The sequence below is a fragment of the Electrona antarctica genome (assembly GCF_951216825.1).
Source record: "Electrona antarctica genome assembly, chromosome: 24".
Taxonomy (NCBI): Eukaryota; Metazoa; Chordata; class Actinopteri; order Myctophiformes; family Myctophidae; genus Electrona; species Electrona antarctica.
This window is the reverse complement of record NC_136803.1, coordinates 26,113,679-26,128,219: the sequence shown is the minus strand read 5'-3', so window position 1 is coordinate 26,128,219 and position 14,541 is coordinate 26,113,679. Positions and strand designations below refer to the sequence as shown.

The window sequence follows — 14,541 nt, the reverse complement described above, 5'->3', positions numbered from 1 at the left end:
GGACCTTTGAGCCACTTTTACATCAGGCAAAGGAAATCTTAGCCAAGTTCACTGAGATAGTGGTGAATGAATAAATTAATTTGAAAACAAAACAAAGATACAGAATGTAATGGTAATCTTCTATATTTGGCACCCTATATTGTCCATTCGAATAGACATGTTATATTTGCAAAAGATTATTAAGTGTGTGTAAAGGTTAATGTCACCTGGGATATTGTTTTATCATATCCAACCCCTAAAACACCAATGCAAATAAGCATACAGTAATGTCCAATAGAAATGTAATAGTGATCGCTGCCCACCACCACAGAGGTTGTGGGTTCGAATCCATCCTCCCGTGTTCAGGGGAGGGGGATATTGGTCATTGCATGTACTCCCAACGGTCTGGGGCGGCACCGGTCATCAGGGAGTGTTGGGCGGGAGGAGTAGGACGAAGGCTCCACGTCACACGTCCTCCTGTTGGGGGCTCCTCACCGGCAGGCGACTCGTTGGGGAAAACAATGTTCATACTGAATTGACTAGTTCCTGTAGTCACGAGTCCAACAGTGCCTCCGACTCTGGGGCTTCGTACACACACAAAGAACAAATGTTCTGTGTTTCATGTTTCATTGAAGTCACGTGGTTTGACCAAACACTTGTGTTTGATTGGAGGGAGGGGGGCAATCAACAAAATCAGTCTGAGAGGTAGAAGTTTGTTCCATCTAGGATTCTACTTCTTTTTTGTCTAGGGTGCTCTGTCTCGTCTGGGATATTTGCCAAATAGACTTGGGTCCTCGGTCCTGCAAAAACACAATCAACAAAGCCATAATCAGAAGGATTATTTCTATATAACACACAAAATGTCAGCACTTAAAAAAAAATTACACTGAAGGTCAAAAATTCTCCCTACCTACTAAAATATTTTGATCATTATTTCTTCACAAACACGAGAATGCTGCTCGTTAAAACCACCCTTCACTCACTTCCTCAAACAAATTCATATCCTAATTTATTAATTGTATAATTGTTTAACCCATTCAGGACAGGAACCCCTTTTGGGATTGTGTTATACTTTAGCTATTTTTGAAAAATAGTGAAAATGTGGCACAAATCTTTGATTATATTATATTCTTTCAGAGCGAACATTTTCAACTCAAATCTTTGCTACTGGGGGTGTCCCTGGAACTACATATTTTCAGATGGGGGGGTCCGCGGTCAAATACAGATCATTCTGGGGGTCCTTGACATGAAAATGGTTGAGGACCTGACATAGAAACATAGTTTTCAGAAAACCTTTAGGATTTAGAAGACTTTGTTATTTTTATTTTTTTAATCGGCCTCAGGTCTAAAAAGAATGGGTTAATTGATCAGATCAACAGTCACCTGTATAATGATGCCAAGAGGTGCCAGGTCCTTCCTCAGCGTATCACAGGCTTTCAGCAGTGGAATCCTGTCAGGGTAGGGTCGGGGTTTGGTGCCTCCGGCGGAGCTGCTCTCCTGGGGGGCCAGGGCGGCCGAGCGGGTCTCCTGGGGGGCCAGGGCGAAGGCTCGCACGTGGCTCCGGAAATGGGTGAGTTGCTCCACCACGTTGTTCAGGGTTCCGGAGGCGTCCGCGGCGCTGCCCTCCTGTGGACGAGGGGAGGGATGACAGGTAAGAGCACAGGCAGCAAGTGAGATAGCCTGGCTTGGATTCACTGAAGATTCACCGGGAGGAATCTTCAGTGAATCCACGCTATGAGGCTGGCCAAGCCAGGCTAGCAGTGAGATGGGTATAGGTCGATTCTAAAAAAAAAAAAACTTTCTTCTAAAACAGTTTTCTGAAAAACATATGTTGCTATATCAGTGGGGCTCAAACATTTTCATGTCAAGGACCCCTCAAAAATGATATGCAGTAACCCCCCAGAAGCAAAGATTTGAGTTAAACATTTTAAACTTAAAAAAAAATATATATAAGTATATTCAAAGATTTGCACACATTTTCACGATTAAAAAAAAGAAAAATTGCAGATCTACAAGCTCATGCTGCGGCACGAAGTGACGCAATATGAGCTTCTATATCTGCTGTATTTGAATAGCCAGAGTATACAATGATGCAGATCTACAAGCTCATAGCGCGGCTACGAGCTTGTAGGTCTGCTATTTTTGAAAGATCGTGAAAATGTGGCCCAAATGTTTGAATATATATTCTTTCAGAGAGTTCGTTTTTAGCTAAAATCTTTGCTTCATGGGAGGGTCCCTGGAACATCATATTTTTAGATGGAGGGGGTCTGCAGCCAAATACAGATACTTCTGGGGGTCCTTGACATGAAATAGTTTGAGCACCACTGACATAGAAACATAGGGTTTTTCCAGAAAACTGTCATGACATTTTTAGAATCTGGTCTCAGGTGTAAATGGGTTAAATTGGATACAGTTAGAATCCATACTGTACGTACATTATTTTGGCAATATTATCATGCAATTCCTCTGACCTTTCTGTCCAGCAGATCGAGGCCAAGCTGCTCAAAGAGCTCTTGGATGTAGGAGGTGATGGCTCCGAACACCGCTGGGCTGCGAGCATGTCCCTCTGGCTGAACACAAAACAACATTAGAACGGTACAACACTGACATATATTTAATTAGTAGTATATGTTTTATATTAAAGGAGAATTCCATACTAGAAGGCTTTCTTACCTTTATTTGTAGTTGTTGCGTCCCCACCAAAGAGGTCCAGGTGTTATTTTGTGCAAAAGCGCACTATTGGCCATTTCCCCTACCATACGTAAGCCCTCAGTGAATTGCATTGAATTGAATTGAATGGGGCTTGAATGAGGCTAATTCGCTTATTTCCATCGCTCAAATTATTTTTTTGTATATATCCTCTCTTCATAATGTAAATAGTATCTCAAGCGGCACACTTTCCTACTTATTTCGATGGAAATAAGTGAATTAGCACAAAAACCCAACCCCCATTGAGGGCTTATGCCTGGTAGGGGAAGTAGCCAATAATGCACTTTTGCACAAAATAACACCTGGACCTCTTTGTTGGGGACGTAACGACTACAAATAAAGGTAAGAACGCCGTCTAGTAAGGAATTCTCCTTTAACCCATTCTGGACGGGAACCCCTTTTGGTGTTTTAACTAAGCATTATGTTATACTTTAGCTATTGAAAAATAGCAGATCTACAAGCTCATAGCGCGCCACCGAGTGGCGCGCTACGAGCTTGTAGGTCTGCTATTTTTGAAATATTGTGAAAATGAGGCACACATCTTTGAATATATATTCTTTCAGAAGACTTTTTTATTTTATTTCGACATCAGGCCTAAATGGGTTACATTATGCAATGTTATAGATATCCTGTCAAATAGATATTCCTGAGTCATACAATTATAAATATGCAAATAAATCTACCAAGGTAGTCATTGAACATCTTCACAGTCAATGAGGCAGAACATCTAGAATTATCTGCCTTCTCCTGTTGAGTCACGACCATAGAGATAGAATTATGGAACTAGTACTTCGATATTAGTAACGCCTTTCCTCCAGGACAGTGTAATGAATCTATGGAGGCCCCAGTGGTGCATTTGTTCCATGAGAACAAAGGTAGATACAGGTAGATTGACATGTCCGCGGGGACATTCAGTTCTCATGGCAGTATAGTAAGTAAGTAGCCTTGCCGAGCCATGAGGCCCATAGGGCAGGAGCCTATCTCCTGTTTCTGTAGTGTGAGGCAGCTTGATGTACAAGTACACCCCCTGGACATGACGCTAGTATGTCGCATGGACATACCCCCAATCCAACCCTTGATGCTGAGTGTCAAGCAGGGAGGCACTGGGTCCCATTTTTAGTCTTTGGTATGACATTATGGCAGTATACAGTTGCCAAAAAAGGACAGTAAAAAAACAATAATCAAATAAGAGTAAACAACACACAGATTAACAACAGGATTAATCTGTATGAATATAAGCCAAACATGTTTGTTAAGTTATTGTATCCATAACAATAAGGATGGCCTTACCCCACAAAGTAGGTGGTTACGAACACTTATGACCCATCTATGCTTTTACATCTATGGTCACAACATTCACAGTTAACCCATTCTGGGTGTTTTAAGCGTTACGTTAAACTTTAGCTATTGAAAAATAGCAGATCTACAAGCTATAGCTACAAGAATTTTCAATTCATCAAAACATTTAGAGACGTACGAATATACACAACTATATATTCGTGAGAGAACAACTCCAGTCACAAAAAAAAAACAATATCAAAAACTTGCCGAGTGCACAGCTCCAAAAAAAGGTATATCATATTAGGAACGTAAGACAGCATTCCGGAAGCGTTTGGGCTACAAAGCCTTCCCCAGCGTAATCATCACAATTACACTGAGGAAGGCTTTGTAGCCGAAACACATCTGTTGGTGTGGTGCTCAATATTTCATGTCAAGGACACCCAGAATTATCTGTATTTGGCCGTTCGCTCTGAAAGAATATATATATTCAAAGATTTGCGCCACATTTTCACGATTTAAAAAAAATAGCAGACCTACAAGCTCGTAGCGCGGCACTCGGTGCCGCGCTATGAGCTTGTAGATCTGCTATTTTTCAATAGCTTAAAGCATAACATAATGCTTAAAACACTCAAAAGGGGTTCCCGCCCCCAAAACGGGTTAATAACAATAAATGAGAATGTGAGTGCTGGGCTATCATTCCTGAATCCTTAATACTTTTCTAACAGGCTACCTTTGTGACGGGTTGAAGTTGGCGGTTGCCGTGGTAGACCAGGTCCATGACGGCATTAATGGCTCTCGGTGTGTCGAAGTCATCCGCCAAGGCTGCCAGGACGCCCGTTTTGGTTTCAGCCAACCTAGAGAAAGACAGAATTCAGAAGAATTCAGAAGAATCAGAAAACCAGATGTTCACTCACTTATTTACACAGGACCTACCTCTCCCACAGAAGTCCCTCTTGTATTGGCAAACACTGAAGCTCGGCCCTCATGTAGGCCTGAGCACTGTGAATGAAGTTGACCACCGTCTCCAAGGAGCATTGAGCCTCGTTCATACTGGCGTCGCTGTAATCTATGGCTGTGGAAACACCAGAGGAGATCACAAAAGGGTTTTTTTACTCATGGCATAGGTCTACCCTTTTCCCATTTTGGGCGGGAACCCCTTTTGGTGTTAGCATTATGTTATGCTTTAGCTATTGGAAAATAGCAGATCTACAAGCTCGTAGCGCGCCACTGAGTGGCGCGCTACGAGCTTGTAGGTCTGCAGTTTTTTAAAAATCGAACAACAACTGACATAGAAACATAGCTTTTTCAGAAAACTGTCAGGATGTAGAAGACATTTTTAGAATCTGATCTCAGGTCGAAATGGGTCAACATATTTGTGGTTGTGGCATCACTCTACTGCAAAGGTGAAAAGGGAAAAAAGGAGGGAGCCTAGTATAGTCCAGTGGGGGACTCGGGCCAACTTAGTATAGAGTTTTAGTGGTTAAATAAAACGGCATACCAGGCATTCAGTACAAAGACAGCTTCAACTTTGCTTTTATACATTCTGTGCCCAAAGCCAATTAAGCCATGGTTACCAATAGTTAAAGGGCATATGCTGCTCTTTCACGATTATTCACATGAAAAGGAAAGCATTAACAACCGTGAAACTGAATTATAATGTATATAATCAGCCGTCAATGAAAACACGTGACATTTATGTGTACCTGCTCTGTATTTCGTCATGAGGCAAAACATCCTGAACTCATTGGCCGAATAGGACTCGAGGAAATCCTAGACGTGAGAGAAAGTGAACAAGAAACGGAGAGATCAAATCAAAAACGTGTGCTAATCAATGACTTCAGACATGAAATGCACTTCACGTTCAATGCAAAAAAAAAATATGATTCAATTTAAAACCCTGTAACACCCAGCGTTGCAATACTACAACATATTTTAATTAATTAAAACATTTTTTTAATGTTCTTTTTGCACCGAAACGTCATCATTGATGTTCATTGCAATGCCATTGGTCATGATATTTGCATATAAATACCCCCCACAGAGGGTGAAATTCACACAAATTAAAAGTCTCTGGACACCTTTAACCCTAATAAAAGTAAGTAAAATAATTGTAATATATGTTTTTTTGTGATCATTAGAATGTCTAGAACATGTTTTATTAATTATTGTGAAAGATATCCCCCAAATGTAAATTATTAATTTATTATTATTTTAATAATTATTATAAATGAATGCATCATAATCTTGTTTACCTTTATGGTTATGTAGTTCTTTAAGGATTTCGACATTTTCTCGGCACTGCCTTTGAGATGCAGGTGTCCTGTTGAGACGACAAACAGAGATGATACACTGAATTATATTCCCTCTCGATCACAAACGATTGAATTGCTGGTTTATATCTGTGAAAAATATGGAAATCTGAGATCATAACCAAGTTAACCAACGTTAGCCAGGATCAATTGAAGCAAATAGGTTGACAGGGTTATCACGATCTGCTGAACTGAACAGCTAGCCATCAGTATAGTCTATATGGGCTCCATCTTGCACCACCCTTATCCCTTATCCCTAAAACTTATTTGCCATTTTTTACTATTTTTAAAATAATTTTAACCCATTTAGGCCTGACATCAAAATTTAAAAATTGCCTTTTTTAAAATGTATTTTTTTCTGAGAAACCTCATGTTTCTATATCAGTGGTTCTCAGTATTTCATGTCAAGAACCCCAAAAAATATATGTATTTGGTCGCCGACCCCCATCTGAAAATATGTCATTCCAGGGACACCCCCAGAAGCAAAGATTTGAGTTAAAAACGTTCACTCTGAACGAATATATATTCAAGGAATGCGCCACATTTTCACTTTAAAGAAAATAGCAGACCTACAAGTTCATAGCGCGGCACTCTGTGCCGTGCTATGAGCTTGTAGATGTGCTATTTTTCAATAGCTAAAGTATAACATAATGCTTTGAAACACCAAAAGGGGTTCCCGCCCAAAATGGGTTAAAATAGTTCAACTAGCCGATCTACATCTACATGTTGTGAGCTTGTAGATCAGCTAAGTTTAAGGATAAGGGTTAAGGGGTGGTGCAAGATATAGCCCCTTGTCTCTTTTTACCTGAGTGCAGGAAGTAATTCCCCCACTGCCCACACTCATGGTAGGCCTCGCTCTGGGCAATCTCGTTCTCGTGGTGGGGGAAGGCCAGGTCGATGCCTCCCGAATGGATGTCCAGCTGGCTCCCGAACACAGAGCTATCAAATCAATTTATATTTTAGAGCACATTTTTAAAACAACCGAGATTGACCAAAGTGCCATAACAGAGGAAGAACAAGAACAAAACAACAAACAAACATGACCACAAAAACACATATAATATGCACAAAATGAAACAAAACATTGGATGAGCTCAGATGAGATTAAAAGCCAGAGAAAATAAATAAGTCTTGAGCAGAGACTTAAAAACATTGATGGACTTGTAGCAGATCCAATATGGAAAGGCAGGGGTTCCACAGCCTGGGGGCTCTGCAGCCGCCAAAGCACGTGCGCCGTGCGCCCCTGGTTCTCTTGAAAGTTTTGTGTTCTAAACTTTAGAGTATATATGAATAGAGACGGCACCCGGAGGAAACCCTGAGGCGAAAAGGACATAGTGGCCGAATTTGGTATTGCAGTTTGGACCCAAACACATGAACACGCTGTCCGTTGACTATCATTGCGCACGTTCATGATGACACGTGAACGCTGTTTCATACGTGAACGCGTGCAATGATAGTCAACGGCCAGCGCGTTCATGTGTTTGGGTCCAATCCATCCCAGAATGCACTCTGTTCCTACCCGGAAGGAGGAGTGAAATCGCCTCATGCGCTTTTGAGCAACTTAATGCAAGTGGATGGGAGGAGAACTCGGGTGCCGTCTCTAATCTCTATAAATATATTTTAAGGTTCTAAATGACAGTATAAGAAGTGGTCAAACCTGGCAATGGTGGAGCATTCAATGTGCCACCCAGGTCGTCCTTTGCCCCACGGAGACTCCCAGTAGGGTTCCTGTGGCTTGGAGCTCTTCCACAGAGCAAAGTCCCGCACGTCACGTTTATCCGTGTCCCTGTCTGGGGTCACAGTTGTTTTCAGTATGGTTTTGGAATTAGTCATTTGAACAGTAGGCCTCATGTCAGCCAAAATATGAGGCTAAAAGGGCCTTGCAAACGTGCAAGGAACGCAGGCATTGTTGCCTGGATCAACACAGGTCTCCTCCAGGTCTGTTGAAGAGGTGCGCAACAACGCAAGCGTAAAAAAATAAGCTAAACAGAATCCAGGTCTGGTGAGTCGCGGGCGCACGGGACCGCGCTCACGTAAATACGCTTGCGTTGTCGCAGCGCGACTGCTCCGAGCAAAAACGCACGTCTCATTGAAAATGAACTTATAGGCGCGTTTTATCGCTCCCCGTTTGCAAGGCCCTTAAAGCATAAAATACTCAGCATTACTGTGAGGCTGAGATTGTACAAAGATTTTTACCAGATGGGCCCGTTACTTTTGTGCAATCTCAGAGTTACAAATTGATAAATTAACCCTTAGGATTTGACTGTGTATCACCATGAATAAGGGTTGAGCCTAGGGCATTCACTTTGTTGACTAGTTTACTAGTCGACTAGTTGTTTAACTACCTATTAAAAAAATATTTTTTATAAATATTTGTACATTTAAAAAATGTGTACATTGGTGACTATGGTCCTCATTCACAACGGCGTTTACACCAGAGTGTAACGGAAGCGTATACAGATACTAAATATCATCGTATTTCTCTGTCCGATCACGCTGCGATTTGCTCCCGTCTTATTCAGGGAAGCTGGTGTAATCACTTCATTTGTGCGGATCGCAGAGTGTAGCCTTTCCGCATTTTCCCCAAGCGATTCGCCTGGTGTCGCCTGGTTAGAACGCCCATCCCACACCATATAAGGCAACAGGAAATATCGAAATACGTCATCATAGCCTGCACCGGGCTTTAAATTATATACAACAGCCGCGATGAGCTTGTAGAGCAGTTAATTTTGACAGGCGGGTCTCTGCACGGACAGATCTTCAAGCAAACAGCGCGAGTTTTGTATATAATTATAAACGAAACTTGCCAACTTGGCACGCATTGCTTCACTCCTTGTTAAATGTCAGAACGTTAATAAGTTAACTGATGTTACAGTTACTTTCACATAATGAGAAAGAAGTTAATTTGTACTGTACTGTTCACCACACAACCAAATGCTATATTAAAACTCGGCAATGATAAAAGGCCCTATTGATTAGTCTACTGCGGTGATTGATTCCCTGCCCTGCACTGTCGGATTTGGAAAGCAAATATATGGACATGCATGGACACAGGACATATTTTCTTTCTTTTTTTTCTTGTGGGATTTGGACTTAAGGCTATATTTCATCCGATCCAACTACGTTGTATGTTTCCTCAGCTGCAGGTAAGAGTTGGCTATTCTGTGTGGCGTCCGCATGTGATCAATATACATATTATAAATTAATACCACGACGCAAATGGAGGCAGATAGGTGCTTGCAGCAAATGCATTTAGGCCTACGTGAAACTTTAATTGGCTGAGTCTCTGTCAACATGATGATCAGCGAGTTACAGTGGTAATAATAATCATCATCAACAGCCTTTCTTGTCTGTCTGTCCGTTTGTGAACAAGCGCGAGTGGAGGTGAGCTGGCTTAAAACTATGATATGACTGGCCGACTTTCAAACACGCTGATGCCATTTTTAACATGCAGCGCGAGTCCGCGAGACTGCGAGAGCCGATCTACAAGCTCACAGCGCGTTGCACTGCGAGTAGAAAGCTGTCAAGTGAGCAGCGCAATCGCGCATGCTAGAAATATCCTAATAAAAAAATAAAAAAGGTGTCGGGCTTGCAGGGGCAGTTTCTGTATGGCACTCTAGGCTAACCTGCCTCTAGAATGCATGCATTTAGGCATACAAGTGGATACTTGGCTTTTATATAGGCTATAATTTTTTTATGTGCGACCAATGTTGGGGACACATGTCTACATATTTTATCTGATATTTGGGGACTTTTAATTGATTCAGCATGAAGACTAAAGCCTTCTTAATAAATCTACGCAAGCCGTACACGACCATGAGAGGTGGCGCAGCTTTCAGCGGAATTTCCGACCAACCCACGTCACCGTCAAGTTCACGTTCAAGTTCATGAATTCCCACGTAATGTGGGAATCCACGTAAATGCCTGTCCGCTCACGCTCCGCTCACGTAACGTCACTTTATGAGCGTAAACGCCGTTGTGAATGAGGACCTATAACTATAATCTACCTGATCTTGAGGCCTACAAAATCGGGGGAAAAAAGAAGAAGATTCTGTCCATATTTATCACCAACCACAAGACAAATTCAGAAGTCCTACCTGGCTCTCCCTGCGGTTCAACAGCAGTCACCAGTTTACCATAACGATCTCCAATGGACCGGATGTCAAAATACACATCCCCTATAAAAAGAAAAAAGAAAAATAATAATAAAATCAATGATGATGACAAATGAATCAGTATGATCTCTGTATTGTCTGCGTCTGTATATATTATTTGATGAGAAACATTCCATTTCACAGTTGAGACAGACAGGCTAATTTAGTGTAAATCTTATGTCCACTAGTCATTAACCCATTTTGGGCGGGAACCCGCCCAAAATGGGCTATAATAATTTAGCTATTGAAAAATAGCAGATCTACAAGCTCATAGCGCGCCACCGAGTGGCGCACTATGAGCTTGTAGATCTGCTATTTTTGAAAAATCGTGAAAATGTGCCTCTTTGTGCCTCTTTGAATATATATTCTTTCAGAGTTTCAGTTTTAAACTCAAATCTTTGCTTCTGGGCCTGGAACAACATATTTTCAGATGGGGGGTCGGCGGCATATTACATATAATTTTTGGGGTCCTTGACATGAAATATTGAGAACCACTGATATAGAAATTTTCAGAAAAAAATACATTTTAAAAAAGACATTTTTTTAATTTCGACGTCAGGCCTAAATGGGTTAATAAAGCTGATATCAGAACACTGACACCTGATTTTGATACTAAGTTGCCGCCACAGTTATATCTAGATTTATTTTATTTGCATCCAAAGAGAGTGATGATGATGATGATGATACCATTTGTAACGGCATAGGCATGTCCATTGGTGATGATACGCTCAATAAACGCCACAATCTGAGGCACGTTGTCGGTGACTCTGAGGTACACTGCAGGAGGATGCACCTGAAAAACATCAAGGTATGATTCAAAATGATGTATGCACACCCCTGACCCCACACACACACCTTTGTAAACACTTCAGACTGTGCAGAGATCAATAGGTCTGCATTTATTTCAATTCTAGTTTTTGTGAACTGTTGAGCATACAATACAGCCAATGAGTTGAGCATTGCTCAACTCATGTCAATATTCGTTGAAAATAGGCAAACATTATTTTGGAAGACACGTGCTGCGACGCGTTGTGAGCTTGTAGATCGGCTATTTTCAGCAAGTGTAAAAACTGTCATTACGCATCAAGGCCCGCCAAAATACAATTTAGTCGACTAAATCAACTGTAGATTTAGTCGACAAAAAACTAATGACAGACTAACACTAAGACATTCCACGTGACTAAAATGTGACTAAAACAAAAAGAAAACTATTCAAGAGACTATGACTAAAAATAAAATAAAAATTTGCTGCCAAAAACAACACTAATAACACTTCGTTATCGACTTACCTTTAATGACAACATATCCTTTTTGAAGTCCTCCTCGTACATCCGTGCCAGGGTTGTTGGGGATATATCTTTCTAGTAGTTAAATAAAGGAAAGGGACCAGAGAACTGTCATGGAAGATAACTGAATCCTAAATACACCAACGCTGTGGAACATGCAGCTTCATGGTAAATGGTGCATTTATATAGCTTTATCCAAGGCGCTTTACAGAGATTGTGCATTACATTCAGCCATTCACACACACATTCATACACCGATGGCAGCGGAAACCATGCAAGGAAACCAACCAGCACATCAGGAGCAATTAGGGGTTCAGTGTCTTGCTCAAGGACACTTCGACACTAACTCTGGGGGAGCCCGGGTTTCGAACTGGCAACCTTGCGCTTACTGTCCAGCCACTCTACCCCTGAGCCACCGCCGCCCCAATTATCATGCATGATAATAGCATCATAATATGCCATGATTATAAACGATATTAGGATCTTACCTCAGAACTTCTTTTGATGATTTTATCGTCTATATCCGTGATGACCATGGCGTGGATCACAGTGATGCCAAACAGCCTGGACAGTATCCTCTGCAGGATGTCAAAGCGGACGTAGGAGCTATGATGATGACAAGACAAACAGGTGTGCTGACGAAGTTGGGACCGGGGAAACGTTATTATCACCGACGCCATACTACTTAACAGTGGTGGAAAAAGTACTCAATTGTTTTACTTTGTTTTACGAGTAAAAGAACGGAATTGAAAACGTACTTGAGTAAAAGTACAAAGGTATCGGCATCAAAATGTACTTAAAGTACTAAAAGTAAAAGTACTCATATTGCAGAATGTCCCATATTATAAGTTCAAAATGTGGACAAAATCTATTGAAAATAGAAGATCTATTCAAATGGCTATTTTCAAATGGCCGAAATGTATAGGGTTGAAGTGGTTAATGTATGTTTTCTAATCAAAATTAAAATCACCAAAGTAACTAGTAACTAAAGTTTACAAATGATTGTAGTGGAGTAAAAGTACAAATTTTGGCTCTGAGATGTAGTGGAGTAGAAGTAAAAGTACTGGAAATTGTACAAATACCTCAAAATTGTACTTAAGATATGTAGATAAGATAGATAGATATAGTACAAACTTTCCACCACTGCTACTAAATATAATGAGGGGTTTACCATGCATGACCAAGATGTGCGTGGTCGTAAACCGTGGGTCCACAGCTGTACCTGAAAACAAACAAGCACATTCGGTCAGCTGACTATGAAGATGAAATGTGACTGTGTAACCTTACCTTGACATTATGAAAAAAGTGCAATGCAATGGGAAACCTTGATTGATTGATTGATTTATTAACAGTTTGCAGAATTACAGTGCATTTCAAGTGCAACTCAATACAAAAACTGTAAACGTATTAATGCAACGTGTAACCTACATGCTTGTAATGCAATGTGTGTGTGTAGTATTACTATTATAAAGGTAAACAAACCAATGCAATATGTGAAACCTTATGTCATGTGATGTGTGTTGTGTGTAACCTTAACTTTTAACTTAATTAAAGTAGTGTGTGTGTGTGTGTGTCGTTAGACTCGTTACTATAATGATAGCCTTGGACCAAGACTGTAGATGTCTTATATCGATTCTTAAAATAAATCAGAAAAAGACAGTCTTATGAAAGAACAATGTTGTGTAAGTGTAACCATGTTATTTTATTTTTATTTAGTTAAAGAACTAATATGAATCATGTACAATATCAGTGTAATGTAATTGATTGATTGAAGTATGTATTAACAGTTTGCAGAATTACAGTACATTTCAAGCACAACTAAATAAATAAAAACTTAACTGTGAGTGGACGACCCAATAAAGCACTACTGCACTTGTTTCACTTATTCAATTCATCAACTTGTCCTACCAGGTAGCCACTCGCTCCCGTGCCAGTATGAGTGGCTCTTTCTGCTTGGTGAGGCTGTTGTAGGTCTTCAGACCCGTGTCGAAGCCACCGGTGGGTGGACTCCACCGTTGACCTCCTCCAGCACCTGCTGTACTGCATCCCGATCTGTAGCAGCTGACCACTAGTCTGAGACGTGACAACCGGCAGACTGTCTGCAACGATGACCTGCTTCTATTGTGCCACATCGTTCGTGTGTATTATCAACGCAACAATTCTACTGTTTTTGACGTCGACATCTAAAGTGCTTTACTTAAAATGTATACTGCAGTGCAAGACACTTTACTCCTCCTGTAGCAACCTTATTTACATTCTTTCTCACTCGTTCGTTACTTCCTGGAGTGGAGACCAACCACGCGTGCGCAGAGCTTCACGTGGTGCGTCTTTCGTCCTTCAAAATAAAATAATAATAATAATAATGCATTTTATTTATAAAGCGCTTACAGTGCTACAGAGATTAAAAGCATGGCAAAAAATAAAATAAAATACAATAAAAGAAGCATAAGCAACATCATTAGCAGTAAAACAAGTTTAGGGAAAAGCTTTCTTAAAAAGGTGGGTCTTAAGTACATGGATAAAATATCCATATCCATTCATTCTCTGTCTGTGAGCAACTTAACTGTAAAGTAAATAAATAACTCAGTGACAGAAACTCACGTTTCGGCCCAGTTCATAATTTGTATGCTAATATATAGCCAACGCACACCGGTAGAGATTAGTATTATACTATTGTTTGTCTTTTAATGTCTTGATGAATTTTACACAACACAAATAACCCGTTTAATAGGGCTTTTTATGTTATCATTTTAGCACCTTTTATATAAATTCCTACCACTATAGCTTTTTTGCAAACTGAAATCAATCAATCAAAAATAGCTG

General features: G+C 40.6%; 1 protein-coding gene across 4 annotated transcripts; it reads right to left on the bottom strand.

The window, feature by feature from the left end:
* Nucleotides 1-646: 646 nt before the first annotated feature.
* LOC306916974 (cysteine--tRNA ligase, mitochondrial-like) lies at nt 647-14,024 on the bottom strand. 4 transcript variants are annotated; one of them, XM_079495077.1, is made up of 16 exons: nt 13,627-14,024; nt 12,890-12,940; nt 12,207-12,324; nt 11,722-11,793; nt 11,120-11,225; nt 10,376-10,456; nt 7,936-8,068; nt 7,084-7,217; nt 6,222-6,289; nt 5,673-5,739; nt 4,903-5,041; nt 4,700-4,823; nt 2,451-2,549; nt 1,523-1,605; nt 1,363-1,492; nt 647-779 (listed from the first exon to the last, which is right to left on the bottom strand). In XM_079495077.1, the coding sequence occupies exons 1-16, from the start codon at nt 13,848-13,850 to the stop codon at nt 702-704; spliced, it is 1,707 nt and encodes a 568-aa protein (XP_079351203.1). In that variant the 5' UTR covers nt 13,851-14,024; the 3' UTR covers nt 647-701. The 4 variants fall into 4 exon arrangements, with proteins under 4 accessions (XP_079351203.1, XP_079351204.1, XP_079351201.1 ...); XM_079495078.1 differs by having other exon boundaries at nt 1,363-1,503; nt 1,534-1,605; XM_079495075.1 differs by having other exon boundaries at nt 1,363-1,605.
* Between the last annotated feature and the right edge of the window lie 517 nt (nt 14,025-14,541).

Coding starts and splice junctions, on each gene's coding strand:
- LOC306916974 (XM_079495075.1), bottom strand. CDS start 13,850: ATGTGGCACAATAGAAGCAGGTCATCGTTGCAGACAGTCTGCCGGTTG. Junction 7,218..7,935: donor GAATGCTCCACCATTGCCAG/GTTTGACCACTT, acceptor TTGATTTGATAG/CTCTGTGTTCGGGAGCCAGC. Junction 5,740..6,221: donor AGAACTACATAACCATAAAG/GTAAACAAGATT, acceptor TCTCACGTCTAG/GATTTCCTCGAGTCCTATTC.